Source organism: Anabrus simplex, chromosome 3 (assembly GCF_040414725.1).
Source record: "Anabrus simplex isolate iqAnaSimp1 chromosome 3, ASM4041472v1, whole genome shotgun sequence".
NCBI classification, from domain to species: Eukaryota; Metazoa; Arthropoda; class Insecta; order Orthoptera; family Tettigoniidae; genus Anabrus; species Anabrus simplex.
In genome coordinates, this window is record NC_090267.1 from 310,633,581 (window position 1) to 310,650,135 (window position 16,555).

Genomic DNA, 16,555 nt, shown 5'->3' on the forward strand with positions numbered 1-16,555 from the left:
GCAGATGACCGCTACATTGTGCGACTCACGTCAAACAGTGGGTGCAATTGCAACGACATTTAACAGGACTGCAAGACACCCAATCTCATGCTCCACAGTGGCACGATGACTGCATGGGGGTGGTCTGTTTTCCCAACAACCATTACGTTGTGTTCTGTTGACACCCGCACATCGGCAGCACTGTTTGCGATGGTGCCAAGAGCATCAGGTCTGGACCGACAAGGAGGGGGGTCGCGTGCTCTTCTCAGATGAGAGCAGATTCAGTCTGAGTAGTGATTCTGTACATACCCTCATCTGGCAAGAGGTGGTAACACGTAATGCACCCAGGAAGATTGTCGTCATTTTGGTGGTCCAAGTGTTATGGTGTGGGGAGGCAAAGCGTTGCATGGGCGTACCGACCTCCAACTCTTTGAACGGGGTACACTCACCGGTCAACATTATTTTGACAGTGTACTCCTTCCCTATGTGCGTCTTTTCAGGGATGTATTCGGTCCTGACTTTATTTTTATGGATGACAATGCATGACCGCATCGAACAGTGCAGGGGGAGAAGCTCTTGGAATGAGAGGATATTCCGCAAATGGACTGGCGTGCCGGTTCTCTCAACTAAAATCCCACTGAGCACATGTGGGACATGTTGGGCAGATAGCAACGTTCACATGCGCCAACGGCCATCCAGCAGTTATCCACCACGCTGGTGGAGGAATTAAACACCCTACCACAAGAACTCCTTACCGTTCTTGTGGCCAGCATGGGAACACATTGCAGAGCATGCATCGCTGTCCGTGGTGATTACATACCCTTTTAAAAACCATGTCCCTCCTTTTGTGATGTCCAGGGGACCACCATGAGTCGCAGTGACTTACGTGTAATTTATTGTCTCTGTATAAAAGTGTCGTCTGTTCGTCTCATCGCATATTCCTTTTCAGTTGCTAAGCGTACAATACTGTAGCAGTTCTTCCTCTGTATGGTTCAAGTTTCATCGAGCTATGTTACTTAGCAGTGACACAACATGCCAAAGTTACTTTCGTCCTTAAGTTTTGCACAGCAGTGAATATACTATGGAATATATCGCACTGATGTTTCTGAAAAGCTGTGTGTTTGAATTAACGTCTTGCTTCATGCAGATGGGCATACTTTGGCCTGTACAGTAACCGAACACAACACTAAGGTTGAGTCCCTGTAGGTTGTGGATCACCTAATTTATGTCCGACTCGTTGGCTGAACGGTCAGCGTACTGGCCTTCGGTTCAGAGGGTCCCGGGTTCGATTCCCGGCCGAGTCGGCGATTTTAACCTTAATTGGTTAATTCCAATGGCACGAGGGCTGGGTGTATGTGTTGTCTTCATCATCATTTCATCCTCATCACGACGCGCAGGTCGCCTACGGGAGTCAAGTAGAAAGACCTGCACCCGGCACTAAAAGCCATACGACATTTCATTTACCTAATTTATATTTTTTCGTATTCTGCTTAAGAATGTTGTTTCTTGCTCACTTATTTACGAGAATTTAGGCTGACCTTTGTGAAATATAGACTCAATTTTATTTAAATGTAGTTTTATAATGCCTTCAAATGTTCTCTTTCTCATATTGTTTTAACATGTTTGATATTTTTCTGAGTTTCCACCATCTGGAAGGTCATGGGTTCGATTCCCTGTATACAAATGAAGATTTGAATTAAGAACATAAACATCCAGTCCCCAAGCTAGAGGAATTAACCAGACACTGTTAAAATTCTCGGCCAGGCCAGAAGTCGACCTCATGCTTGCCATTCAGCCTAGGAGTCAGACCGTAAGTTCATTTCATCGTTAAGTATTGTTAAATAAAAAATTATAATGTATTTCTTAATAAGTTTACTCTCCTAAGTCGGTTTTTCCCTCGGACTCAGCCAAGGATCCATCTCTACCGCCTCAAGGGCAGTGTCCTGGAGCGTGCGACTTTGGGTTGGGGGATACAGCTGAGGAGGTGGTCTATTGGTACCTCGCCCAGGTGGCCTCACATGCTATGCTGAACAGGGACCTTGTAGGGTGATGGGAAGATTGGGAGGAATAGACAAGGAAGAGGGAAGGAAGCGGTCGTTTCCTTCAGTTAGATACCATCTTGGCATTTGCCTGGAGGAGAAGTGGAAAACCACGCAAAACCACTTCAAGGATGGCTGAGGAGGGAATCGAAGCCCCCTCTACTCAGTTGACCTCCTGAGGCTGAGTGGGCCCCGTTCCAGCCCTCGTACCACTAAATTCTTATGCTCCAGAAATATTTTTGAGCATTCTTAGAATATTCCAAAAATATTTCTCGGGAATGTTATTTATTCCGGAGATTTGAATATTTCTAGGAGGCACCGGAGATATTTATAAATATATCAGATTAATTTTGGAATGTGCTAGGAAATATTCTTGGAACTTTCCTAAAATATTTTGTGCTCTATAAAAACATGAAAATTTTGAGAAGTGGCTGGTTCCGGCAAGGGGAAGTCTTTGTTTAATTTAGCTTGGTTATGTAACGTTCCAGACGTTACAGTGTAATTATGTTAATTTTATTATGTGTAATTAATTCAGGAATTTAACGTCATGATATTTATTTTGGTATGTAATTGTATTATAATTCATGTTTAATCATTTGCTCACTATCATTTCATTACTTTGTAACTACGACTTGTAAACGAGGGCTGAATATCCTAATATTCACTTAGATTCTTGCGACAGTTGGTTAAAATTAACTTGCAGTAGATTTCAGTTATCTTGCCACATCACCGAGGAGGAAGGGAGGACAAATTTAGACACCAAGTTCTGAGAAATGCGAGCACGTGTTCACGCGTCCTAACGTAAGCTACCGTATTTCGACCAGAATTATTCGAACTGATCAACGCCTATATTTTCAAAGGAGCGTCATGTTGCCATGGATACTGAGTGAAAGGACGAATAGAAGAACAGTTGATATCATGGTTTTGGCCCGTCAACTCTAATATCTAGAGTGGGGAGAGAAGTGTCATCTGATTGGACCACGTGTAGCGGCCTGTAATTAGCGCGAGAGAAGGTTATAAGAGAGCGTGTTGGAGCTCGTGGCATCACTTATTCTGATTCTTATTCGCTCTCTACATTATTCTACGAGTTATTCTACAGCTTCTACTTGATTTTCTACTTGATTCTGCGTCTCGAAACTTAGAAATTCTGAATGAGGTGTGTATAGCCACTCTCATGAGGAAGTACGTACAGCACGGCTATAAGACCGGTTTGAACCAGTCTAAGTCAATAGATAGTTTTAATCTAGATAGAAATGAAACTTCAGAGAACATTTTCAGTAAAGTTGGAAGGATTCTTAATTGAGTATCCTCTCCATATAACCCAAGGTGGTTCTTCTAACTATGACTTAGGGCTTATCTCCAATATATGGGATAGAGCATAATAGGGAGTGTTAGTTTTGAAGTCATCTTCCAATTAGTGGTGGGTGCAATTGGCAAGGCAGGAATGGTACTGAGCTGCAGATGAAGAGATCTCAAAGACGAACGGTGATGTTCCCGCTACAAGGAGGGAAGCTTTCCAAGGACCAGCAGAACAAGACGACATGGTGAGCAAGCGAGTTAAAGATATTGCAAGTTTTCGCGAAGTAGAGTCATTCAATTTTTTATTAAATTCATTTTCTATTTTAAATTCAGTTCTCGTTAAACCGTCGTCATTTATATTAAATATAATAAATAGTATTTTTCTAGTTTACTTTAATCAATTTGCCTTAATTAGCCTTTTAATTTCTAATTCTCCTGCTTAATGATTAGTGCACTACCCCTGTGATAAGAGTCTGTCCAAGCTTGATTATAAATTTTATCTTTAAGTCCTCAACTTAAAGATTGGCGCCCTTTGCTTGCTTGGTTGCATTTCTCATTTGATGATTGTTCTCCGAAAGGGGAAGTCACATAAATGCCGCTCCAACGTGTGGCGAGAAAATCATTAAGTACGGAGCAGTTAATAACAGTAACGATATCAGAATTCGTATTATGGGCAAAATTTGGATATCCACGTTTCATTAGGAGTGTTTGATTGTGGGAAGGGTCATGGCTGATCAGACGAAAGAGGAGAGGATGTTGCGCAGTGGACGGGCGATAAAAGGCAATAACGTATTGAGTTCAGAGGAAGAGTTGTGTAGTCTTGTAGAGGAAATTGAAGATAGAAGTGTAAGTAGTATGGAGAGTGAAGGCAAGCAGAAAGAAGTCAGTATGGAGTCAGATGATAGTAGGATGGGGGGCGAAGCGGAAGTAAACACTAACAATGTAAGTAATAATAATGATCAGTTAATGGGAATGATGCAGTTAATGTTAAGTAAGATAGAGGACAGTAAAAATGAGCTTAAAAGTGAATTAGAACAAACTAACACTAAAATTGAGAATATTAAATATGAACTTAAAGAACAGTTAGAGCAAACTAAAGCTGAATTAAGCAGGGAGATGAGAGAAAATAAGGAGGAAGCGAATCGGAGAATGGACGAACACAGTAGGCAGTTACGCGATCTGGTGGTAAAAAATGAACATTTTAATAAGCGATTAGAGGACCAGAAAAGCGAATATGTACGACAAGGGAAAAAGGTAGAAGAAAAGTTTGCGGAACAGAGAAGTGAATTCCTGGAATTAATGGGGAAGGAAAACAACTCTACTAGGGAGGAAGTAATGAGGCAGGTCACTAGTATTGATAAGAGAGTTGAGACTCAAAGAGGGGAAATACGGATATTTAAAGACCACGTCCAACAAGAGATTGACACGGTAAAGCTTAGAATAGAAGATGAGACCCGGGCAAGTGAAGAAAGGTTTGCGATAGCTGAAGAGAATAAGATTGAAATTAGGACATTGAAAGAGAAGCAGGTTAATTTGGAGAGAGAAATTGATAGGAGAGACAAAGATGTAGAATGCCGGATGGAGAAAGCAGAAAATCAGTTAAAACAGGTGGCAAAGGATAAACAGGTTTTCACGGGAAGGCAATGTCTAGGAAATAGCTACATTAGGGAAATTGAACTACCTAAATTTAATGGGAAACAAACGAACCCGCTAGATTTCCTAAAGATGATAGAGAAACGGTTTGAAAAGCGTCTAGAGGAAGGGTCAATGGACTGGGAAGACGTTATGGAAAATATTGACCATGCTTTTGTAGGAGAAACTCGGTCTTGGTTCATGGTATATAGGCAAACGATGACGAACCTGAAAGAATTCAGAAATAAATTTAGAGAGAAATTCTGGAATGAAGCGATACAAGCTAGGGAGAGAGAAAGGGTGGTATTTGGGAGGTACAAACAGCATGAGGGAGTTACTATGACCGAGTACTTCCTGGCACATGTCATGATTTGTCAGAACTTAGATGGTATAACCGAAGGGTCTGATGTAGTAAGACTACTTTTGAGACATTTTCCGGACAGGGTGAGAGAAGCGGCCTGTATGCAAAAAGTTGGAACTATACAGGAGATGGAGAATCTACTAGGCAGTTTTGATGCGTTAGGTAACCTTAGAAGTAGAACGGAGAATATTCAGAACTTTAGTCATCACAACAGAATGAGACATAACGGTAGTACACAGAATCACGAAGCTCGCAATCAGTTCAGACCTCAGCAGAACAGCAGGAGCGGAGCATCTGAATATAGGACAGGAAATTCCCAACGGAGGCCAGAGCAATGTACTAATGAGTCCAACGTCAATACACAAAGGGAACCTTTAAACTAACGAGAGGCTGTAATGTTAGGTCAGAATTCCAGCCTAGTAAGAAGGTAGCGAAGTGTCTTGCCATGAAAGTGTTACCATATGACCTCGATGTTAGAGACGATTTGTTGTATGAACCCGAGCAGAATAATGGAGATTCAAGTAATAAAGTAGTCAATCCCGTTGTTAAATTGAAAGTCTGGGGGGCGTGGGTTAAAGTTTTGATTGATTCTGGTAGCCAAATATCATGTATTAGTTCTCAGTGGTATGAGTCATTAGTGAAACAGGGTATTCAGTTGGAGGAAATGCCTGTTAAGTCTACTTTCATCATTACGGCTGTTGGAAAGAGGTCTAAGCAAATTTGTAAACAAGTAGCTGTCCCGATCTGTATTAATAATTTTATTAGCGTTCAGATATGTTTGGTAATTCCGCATTTAATATTTGATCTTATCTTGGGATCTGACTGGTTAACGTTAAAAGTGGCTCAGTTAAATTACAATGATCTAGTGCTAAATTTGAGGTGGAATAATGAGGATATTAAGGTCAAGTTTGAGGAGGAAATTCAGAGGAAAACGGAAGTTAGTACAGTGTGGAGAATGAGAGAGGTTTCTAAAGTTAATGAAGAGGCTAGTGAGGGCCTGAAGTTGTGTCAGTTGTGGATTCATGAGGATAAAATATGTGGCTTGAAAGAAGCCGTAAGTAGAAATGAGTTAAATGAAATCCAGAAGGACAAGTTATTTGAAGTGTTATGTGAACACGTGGAGATTTTCTCCGAGAAACCTGGTGTTACCCATCTGTATGAACATTCTTTTTCTGTGCTGGATAAGACTCCATTCAGCGGACCGCGGTATCCGATACCACACAAATATGCAAAAGCAGTTGAGGATCAAATTCAAGCTATGTTAGCAGACGATGTGATTGAATTATCAAACAGTCAATATGTTAATCCCTTAATTGTTGTGCCTAAGTCTGATGGATCAATACGTTTGTGTATTGATGGCAGGGAGATGAACCGACGTATTGGTACTGATCAGTTGAGATCACAAACCATTGAAGAGTTGATACAGAATTTTCAGGGTAAGAGTTGGTTTTCTACGTTAGATCTTAGGAGTAGTTTTTGGCAGATACCTTTGAGATCAGAAGACAGGCCTCTTACTGCTTTCAGCTATAAGCATAGTTTGTACCAATTTAGGCGTGTTCCTTTTGGGACCCGTACGAGTTCGGCAGCTCTTATTCGCGCACTTAGTATTGCCTTGGGAGATGATACTGGAGATTATGCTACTATTTATATCGATGATTTGGTTATAGGATCTAGTACCTTTGTAGAGCACTTGGACCACTTGGAGAGGGTTTTTTCTAAATTAGAGTATGCTGGTTTTACTCTGAAACTTGACAAATGTGTTTTCAGTAGACGAGAGGTGACTTTTTTGGGGCACCGTGTATCGGCAATGGGAGTGACGCCTGAGAGCACAAGAATTGAAAAAATATTGAATACTACGACACCTAGAAATATTAAGGAGCTCAGATCGTATATTGGTGTATGTAATTTTTTCAGACGATTTATAGTGAGGATAAGGTGACAAAGAAATTTTTTCTTTTATATCAAGGCCCTTATAAAGTACATAGAAAACTAGGACCCTGTGCTTACAAGTTAGCGGATGGCGAGAGCGTAATGAATGGTTCATACAACATTAGTAGTTTAAGGAGATACCTGTCGTGTGAGGTGGCTGAACCGGATTGTGAGATATAGGTCAGTAACTCGGGGAAGTTGCTACTTGTTATGTCAGACTACGAGCGGTATGTGTTTACGTCTCAATTGTGGTGGTATTTCCTAGTTGTGTTTGTAAACAAGGGAGATGTTTTGTATGTGGCGGTTGATTTACGCTCGTTCATTAACGATAGATCATCTGTTTTCCGTATGTGAGGCCATGAAATTTTATATATATTTGTTTTCTGAGATGTTACATAAGGCTAATTAAAGCTGACGACGGCAAATAATTAATTTTCCCGTATGTGCATTTCTAACTTGCAATAATTTTACCGTGAGCTTAAATCACGTGTGTATTTGTGTGAAGTGTATTACATCCTGCTTCAAGATAAGGTTGAAACATTCGAAAGAGTGATAAAAGTGTAAATTGTTTGTATCATATGTTTTCCATTTTTTTTATGTAAAAGATTGGAAGAGAACGTGTTACTGCTATCTAGCAAAGCATGTCGGAAAGAGGGAGAGTAAAAAGACAAATAGACACTCGGCAGAGTTTGTAATCTGAATTGTATATATATTATGTTATATTCTCTAGGATAATCTTGTTTTTTTACAAAAGTGAAAAGTTGCTTATGATGGGCATAATTTAGCATCTAAACCTCAAGATGAACTGAAATAACAGACAGTCGCAATGGGAAGCAGTCTAAGAGAGATATGGAAAGAGTGAGATATAATTAATTGTATGAAAATAATGTCGCTCGTTATGGGCAGGTAATAGAGGTATTTCAAGTCAATGTGGGAGTAAGTGTGTGAGTTCTCAACTCATGTAATATTTGTTAAGAACTCATGGGGGCGTATGTAACGTTCCAGACGTTACAGTGTAATTATGTTAATTTTATTATGTGTAATTAATTCAGGAATTTAACGTCATGATATTTATTTTGGTATGTAATTGTATTATAATTCATGTTTAATCATTTGCTCACTATCATTTCATTACTTTGTAACTACGACTTGTAAACGAGGGCTGAATATCCTAATATTCACTTAGATTCTTGCGACAGTTGGTTAAAATTAACTTGCAGTAGATTTCAGTTATCTTGCCACATCACCGAGGAGGAAGGGAGGACAAATTTAGACACCAAGTTCTGAGAAATGCGAGCACGTGTTCACGCGTCCTAACGTAAGCTACCGTATTTCGACCAGAATTATTCGAACTGATCAACGCCTATATTTTCAAAGGAGCGTCATGTTGCCATGGATACTGAGTGAAAGGACGAATAGAAGAACAGTTGATATCATGGTTTTGGCCCGTCAACTCTAATATCTAGAGTGGGGAGAGAAGTGTCATCTGATTGGACCACGTGTAGCGGCCTGTAATTAGCGCGAGAGAAGGTTATAAGAGAGCGTGTTGGAGCTCGTGGCATCACTTATTCTGATTCTTATTCGCTCTCTACATTATTCTACGAGTTATTCTACAGCTTCTACTTGATTTTCTACTTGATTCTGCGTCTCGAAACTTAGAAATTCTGAATGAGGTGTGTATAGCCACTCTCATGAGGAAGTACGTACAGCACGGCTATAAGACCGGTTTGAACCAGTCTAAGTCAATAGATAGTTTTAATCTAGATAGAAATGAAACTTCAGAGAACATTTTCAGTAAAGTTGGAAGGATTCTTAATTGAGTATCCTCTCCATATAACCCAAGGTGATTCTTCTAACTATGACTTAGGGCTTATCTCCAATATATGGGATAGAGCATAATAGGGAGTGTTAGTTTTGAAGTCATCTTCCAATTAGTGGTGGGTGCAATTGGCAAGGCAGGAATGGTACTGAGCTGCAGATGAAGAGATCTCAAAGACGAACGGTGATGTTCCCGCTACAAGGAGGGAAGCTTTCCAAGGACCAGCAGAACAAGACGACATGGTGAGCAAGCGAGTTAAAGATATTGCAAGTTTTCGCGAAGTAGAGTCATTCAATTTTTTATTAAATTCATTTTCTATTTTAAATTCAGTTCTCGTTAAACCGTCGTCATTTATATTAAATATAATAAATAGTATTTTTCTAGTTTACTTTAATCAATTTGCCTTAATTAGCCTTTTAATTTCTAATTCTCCTGCTTAATGATTAGTGCACTACCCCTGTGATAAGAGTCTGTCCAAGCTTGATTATAAATTTTATCTTTAAGTCCTCAACTTAAAGATTGGCGCCCTTTGCTTGCTTGGTTGCATTTCTCATTTGATGATTGTTCTCCGAAAGGGGAAGTCACAGTACTACCATAACGTGCCGGCCCCGCGGTGTAGGGGTAGCGTGTCTTCGATTCCTGGCAAGGTCACGGATTTATACCTGGACCTGAGGGCTGGTTCGAGGTCCATCCAGCCTACATGATTACAATTGAGGAGCTATCTGACGGTAAAATCATGATTTTACGGATGCACTTCACTGGAACTTGGAAACTCTTCCATGTGGGAGTAAATTGATGAAGTGCCGAGCTCGACAGCTGCAGTCGTTTAAGTGCGGCCAGTATCCGGTAATCGGAAGATAGTGGGTTCGAACCCCACTGTCGGCATCCCTTAAGATGGTTTTCCGTGGTTTCCCATTTTCACGCCAGGCAAATGCTGGGGCTGTAGCTAAATTAAGGCCACGGCCGATTCCTCCCGACTCCTAGCCCTTTCCTGTCCCATTGTCGCCATAAGGCCTATTTATGTCGGTGCGACGTAAAGCAACTTGTAAAAAAAAAAAGTGAAGTACGGTACTACGGTCTCCGACCATTAACTCTATTACTTCAATTTCTTGAGGTGGTATTTAGATTTGTAGTAATGGATGGGTGCTCAAACCTGATAGTCGGATCTAAAATGAATTAGTTTTATTTTTATGCCATAGGCTTCATTTATAATACCATAGGAGGGGGCGTCAAAATAGGGGTGTGGCCGGTCGCCAAGGACCCTAATCCGCGCCCAGCTTTATACTACCTGCAATGCAAACATGTATACACGGTGGCCCACTTAAAACTTTCACCGCAAATCTATATAAATAAAATTGTAGGGGGTCCGCTGTCTGTAATTTCTTTTGTTTTGCCAATTTTTCAGATATTTATCCGTTTTAGGTCAACTCAAGACCGAATCGGTGGTTTTTACGTTTCGTGTCTGTTTGTCTGTTCCACCATCACGTCGAAACGGCTGGATAGATCTCAACCAAATTTCATATTTAGAGTATACTCATCCCGGGAAAGGATCCGATATGCATGTCGTTTTAAAATCTTTGAATACACGGGGGGTTTATAGGAAAACCAGCATGGTTTTTCCACCATCACGTCGAAACGGCTGGATAGATCTCAACCAAACTTCATATTTAGAGTATACTCATCCCGGGGAAGGTTTCGATATGCATATTATTTTAAAATCTTTGAATAGACGGGGGGTTTATAGGAAAACCAGAATGGTTTTCCTCCATTTTCTCTTATACTATTGATTTTCTGTAAACTTAGTTTACCGTACGTGAAACGTCTCTTCATTATAAACAACTTTTGTTATGTTCATAATTTACCTTACTCTTCACATGACGGAGAAATTTACAATTTTCCGCTGGTATCATGCTCTGCATTGAGTGACCGACAGACCCACAACGAACCTACAGGTTACCATGGCAACGTCTCTGACTGCATGCCAGCAGGGAAGTAACGTATTGCCATTTCCCTCATCTTATTATTTGTTTACCTAAGAATCACTGGACCTAAATTTCTCCTCTGTTACCACTTTATTATATCCATAACTCACACTAGCATAATTTATTGAGGGGAATTTGATTTTCCAATACATTCACTTGGCATTTACATATTTGTCGTTATCCGGCTGTCCTCAGTTATAATCCATTTTCTATTACTTTCAACTTTCTTAACTGTATTATTTTCTTCCTTAATTACGCCGTATGTACGCGAGTGCTACAAACTACTGGATGTATTTCCACCAAGACTCATATTTAGAATACACCTGTCCTTGATAGGTTTTAGGGCAAATATTGTTTCTAAATCCTTGAACTGACTGGGAGTTTATACGAAACCGAAACAGTGATTTTGCACTTCCACAAAATATACACAACCAAACTTAATGGAAATCTACCTACCTTGGTAGAAATTAATTTCTAAACCTTTTTCTCACGTGCATCATTTCGATACGAGGATTAATAAGGGAGATATCATTAACGGACCGTTTTTCTGTACAAGTCCCATCGGACTTAACTCACGATCGAGTGCGTGTAAAGCGTATTCCTTACAACTTGAAAACTACTGAAGACATTCGAACCAAAATTTATATTTAGCATCCACCTCTCCAAAGGTAGGTTTTAAACGTAAATAACATTTCATGTTCCGGAATGGACTGGTGGTTTATAGGGAACCGAAATGGTGATTTTACTCTTCCACAATATATACAGAACAAGACCAACCTGACTGGAAATCGAACAAACGTGATGGAATTCCACCTCTAAACCTTTTTTTTTTCATGTGCATTTTTTCGTCAGGAGGATTAATAAGGCAGATTCCTTATCTATATAAATCAAATCGTAACGACTGTGTGCCTCTACACTGACTATTTTGGCGAAATTTTCGTACAGCTTTCCGTTTAAGGGGTAATAATGACCATCTCCATAATTTTTGGTTTAGTTTCCTGAAAGTCCTAATTTTTACCCGCCTCGCCCAAAATCCACATTGCGGCATAATCTGCCAGAAGAAAAAGAAGATAATTGAAATTTGACAAAATTATACGTTTTAGCCTATAACGAACGGAAAACACCCTAGATCATTAAATTTTTCACTTTTTATCCCCGAAGAATATCGAAATATGCAGGCAATTTTAATGATGGTGCAGACCTTCGGAAATTCCTATCACATAACGGATTGCACAATCTCCGTTCAATTTGGAATGATCTACAACCTTGGTCTTATGACTTCTTGCCGTAGCTGTATCCCTTTTACGTTTGATTTTTCTCTATTAATCGATGTTAAGTCAATTTGGAATTTTCACATGCATAATTCATACTTTCAATTACTTATATGAAATACAGAATCATCAAACTCTTCACGAAAATTGGCCCACCCAGTAGCCATACGTGAGCCAAATGCTATGTATGTAGCTGTCACATAATTATCCGAAAAGTAATGTAATGTGAGATAATCTTACAAAACCTTTACCCTGTTCCACGTTTCTAACTCAATCTGACCCAAGAATAGATGACATATCATAGGACCAGCCATTTAGGCCACTAAATCCGGCGTGTCTTATGGTATAATCCTTTGTCGATATGACGTACGTTTAGTAGCAGTTAATCTGTAAATGAAGGTCTTCAATATTGTAAACACGCATATACTTTCGTATGTCGATCTATATATATTCACTGATGTCGATTTGTAGCGATCGAGAAAGGGTGGGTCTGCTATTGTAATCAGTACTCCCCACACCGACTTTGACTGGCAGTATGAAAGGGTTCCTTCTCCAAATTCTGTGCAACTGTCATTAGTAAGGAAGGTCTACAATTGTAATGAATAGTTCACTTCTCGATTTGACTTGCAGAAGGCAAGTGAGCATGCAGTTTTGTTTAAAACTCCCCTACCCGATTGTGTTTGGCAGTAGGCAAGGGTGCCCGCCATTATAAAGAAATGTCCTCATCTAAAATGTGACTGGCATTAGGCATAGTGGCCTGCTATTTTGATGGAAACTCACCAACTTGGTGTGACTGGCAGTAAGCTGGCTGGAAGTAGGAAAATGGGCCTGGCATTATAATGATAACTGCACAACTCAATTTCGAGTGATACTAGGGTAATTGCCTGCCATTATAATAAAAACTGTAATCTGTGTGGAAGTAGGAAAGGGGGGCTGCCATTTTAACGAAAACTCCCCAAATCGATTCTGTCCGCGTAGTAGGCAATGGGGCCTGCAATTATAATGTAAACTTCCCAACTCGATTGTGAATGCCAGTAGGCAAGTGAGCCTGCCGTTATATCACAAATCCGTAACAAACACTTTACATTGGAAACAACGTACGGGGACCTCCCCATGCTCTTTCTCGGATAACGCTAAGAGACATGCAATTTTAAAACAATCTTAATTACTGCACGTACACTATTTACTTCGATATTCGAATACAATGTAGAATACCGTAGCGAAGCATGGGTACATTCGCTAGTACTGTATAAATATTTGGAACAAGAGAAATTGAAAAATGACTTTCACGGGCATGAAGGCAGGGAAGGGGCTAATTAAAGTACTATGAGTCAGACAAAATAAACTTGTTTTTTTAATGAACACACTGTATTATTTCTTGCGCAATCGTTAACATGAAAAATCTACAAGGAATGGCGTTTGTTTCATCGCAATAATTACATCCCGAGATATTGCGACGTAAAGTTGACACTTGAGATAAACGAAAAGCACAGCAGTTGCACATACCGAGATTCAAGCGCGAACCTCACGTTCCTCTTAATGGCGATGTGATTGACTTACTACGATGCGACAAGCGCTGTACTTAATGTTATTTGCACTGTTATCAAGAGGGTTGAAAATAAGAATAGGGTTTCCTGCCACAGCAAAGGGATATGTAAATGACGGTTCCTCCCTTGCGTGTTTTATTTGCCTACACAGTACAGTACTCTGTATTGTACTACTTCAGAATGTACCGGTACATAATTCGTACAGCAAAGTTACATGTTTGTGTATTACTGAGAAGTTTGTTTTGTACGTACTACTGTACAAACATACGCTTATGTCATCACTTCACCATGTGCAAAATTTCAATTGTAATGTAGTAATTAAAAATGTTCAGTAACATGTCCTGTACTTGTCATGAAACATTATGTAATTGACGTACAACTCCGTACAGTAAACTAGCATTTTCCCCCTCTGCTAGATCCTTGGCCAGCGATTGATTTTGTAACACCCCGACCGGTGATATTCAAGTTCGTTACCGTTATGTCCATTCTAGTACTGTACAGCAGTAGAAATCAATAGAACACGAACGAGCAAACCCTTTCTTTATTTTCCATTGTGTGTGACTGGAAGTAGGTATTGTTTCAAGCCTCTTCATAACAGTGCAAATAACATTAAGTACAGCGCCTGTCGCATCGTAGTACGTCAATCAAATCGCGATTAAGAGGAAAGTGAGGTTCGCGCTTGAATCTCGGGATGTACAACTGCTGCACGTTTCGTTTATCTCAAGCGTCAACTTCACGTCGCAATACCTCGGGATGTAATTGACCTATTGCGATGAAACAAATGCAATTCCTTGTGTGATTTTGCATGTTAACTATTGCGCAAGAAATAATACAGGGTTTCCATTTAAAAGAACGTAAGTTCATGTTGAATATAATATTTTCTTACGTTTTTGACTGGCTCATAGTATTTACTTTAATCATGTTCATGAAAGTCATTTTCTGTATATCTTGTTGCTCCAAATATATTTGCGGTGAAAATTTTAAGTGGCCCATCTTGAATATTCGGCTTCATCGTGGAAAGAGAAAGTAGGAGAGGGGAAAAGCCCAAGCTATTAAGAGTGTTTGGACAGCACAGCCCATAGTCGTAACATGTTACAGCTCTTATTGAAGACTCACGCACTCATCCAAACTAGTGAGCATTTCGCTACGGCCGAGTAATTCATACGTCAAGAGTATCTGTAGTGATCGTTCAATAGTTAAAAGCATTTACTTGTAACATCGGTAATATGATTTGGGATGCTATACATTACTATATTTTCGGCAACAATATTGCACTGTTAATAATATTTCCCATAATGTTGAAAATTTGGGTTAAAGCCAGTACAGGTGTATTTAGAAGCAAGAAGCGCATGGATGGAAAAACAGTCATTGTTACTGGAGCGAATACAGGTAAGCTTCAACTGACCAGATCTTTTGCACGCCAGAGGTAGAGCAGTGAACATAATTTGTCAATATTGTCATTGTTTTCTCCGACGCCATGGCTAAGTGGTTAGCGTGCTGGCCTTTGGTCATGGGGGCCCCGGGTTCGATTCCAGGCAGGGTCGGGAATTTTAACCACCAATGGTTAATTTCGCTGGCACGGGGGCTGGGTGTATGTGTCGTGTGCATCATCATTTCATCCTCATCATGACGCGTAGGTCGCCTACAGGAGTCAAATCAAAGGACCTGCACATGGCGAGCCGAACATGTCCTCGGACACTCCCGACACTAAAAGCCATACGCCATTTCATTTCATTTGTCATTGTTTTAATAACAAGTACTTATAGCTAGTTATGAACACAAGAATAGCCAAAAGCAAGATATAGGCTACAGCAGTTACAAATATAATAATAGTAATAATTATAATATAATAATAATAATTTCGTGCGGCTATTCCTAACCTAGTGCAAACCTTGAAAGGTAGACCCTTCGACTACATTTTGGAGGGGAGAGAGTGAGTAAATGTGTGTTTTTTGAAGTTGTTAATTGTTTATCGTTCTATCAACGGATAGTTTGTCCATTTTTTAATTTTAATCAACACTTTACAAAGTGGCTTAAAATTCCCAGGAGAGAAAAATAGACCATTTTCACACCAGGCAAATGTTGGGGCTAAACCTTAATTAAGGCCACGACCGCTTCCTTCCCACTCCTAGCCGTTTTCCATTTGCGTCAGTGCGACGTAAAGCCAATTGTGAAAAAAAAAAAACTTAGTTGCACTAAGCTATGTCATTAATAGTCATCGGATTTATATACTGCATAAATCACCAATAAATGCATGCAACTATGCTGCAAAAAATGGTGAATCATGCATTTAAGTGTGCATTTATTTTCATGCTATTAAACACTCGTATGAAATGCAAGCTTAACATTCCTTTGCTAGACTCACGCGATTCACCCTCAGCAGTGCGTAAAATCATGATCATGAATAAACAACTGAATGGAAAAAAATAACACTAGTTACAGCTGCGGCTGTTCCCACTTGTACAAACAATCCTTGTGAGACGTGTTCACTGTTAAAACAATATGCACATGTCTCCTAAATAATACAAGTTGCTTTACGTCGCACCGACACAGATAGGTCTTACGGCGACGATGGGACAGGAAAGGCCTATGAGTGGGAAAGAAGTGGCCGTGGCCTTAATTGAGGTCCAACCCCAGCATTTGCCTGGTGTGAAAATGGGAAACCACGGGACAGTGCCGACCACTGTCGACAGCGAG

The 16,555-nt window shown here is 40.0% G+C and overlaps 1 protein-coding gene across 1 annotated transcript in view; it reads left to right on the forward strand.

Annotated features, from left to right (window-relative positions):
- The first annotated feature begins 15,029 nt into the window (after positions 1-15,029).
- Positions 15,030-16,555, forward strand: part of LOC136867262 (retinol dehydrogenase 11) — a 133,726-nt gene continuing 132,200 nt past the window's right edge. The window contains exon 1 of the mRNA XM_067144405.2: positions 15,030-15,247. Within this exon, the coding sequence (XP_067000506.2) occupies positions 15,085-15,247 (163 nt within the window). The 5' untranslated portion in view covers positions 15,030-15,084. The remainder of the gene's footprint in view (positions 15,248-16,555) is intronic.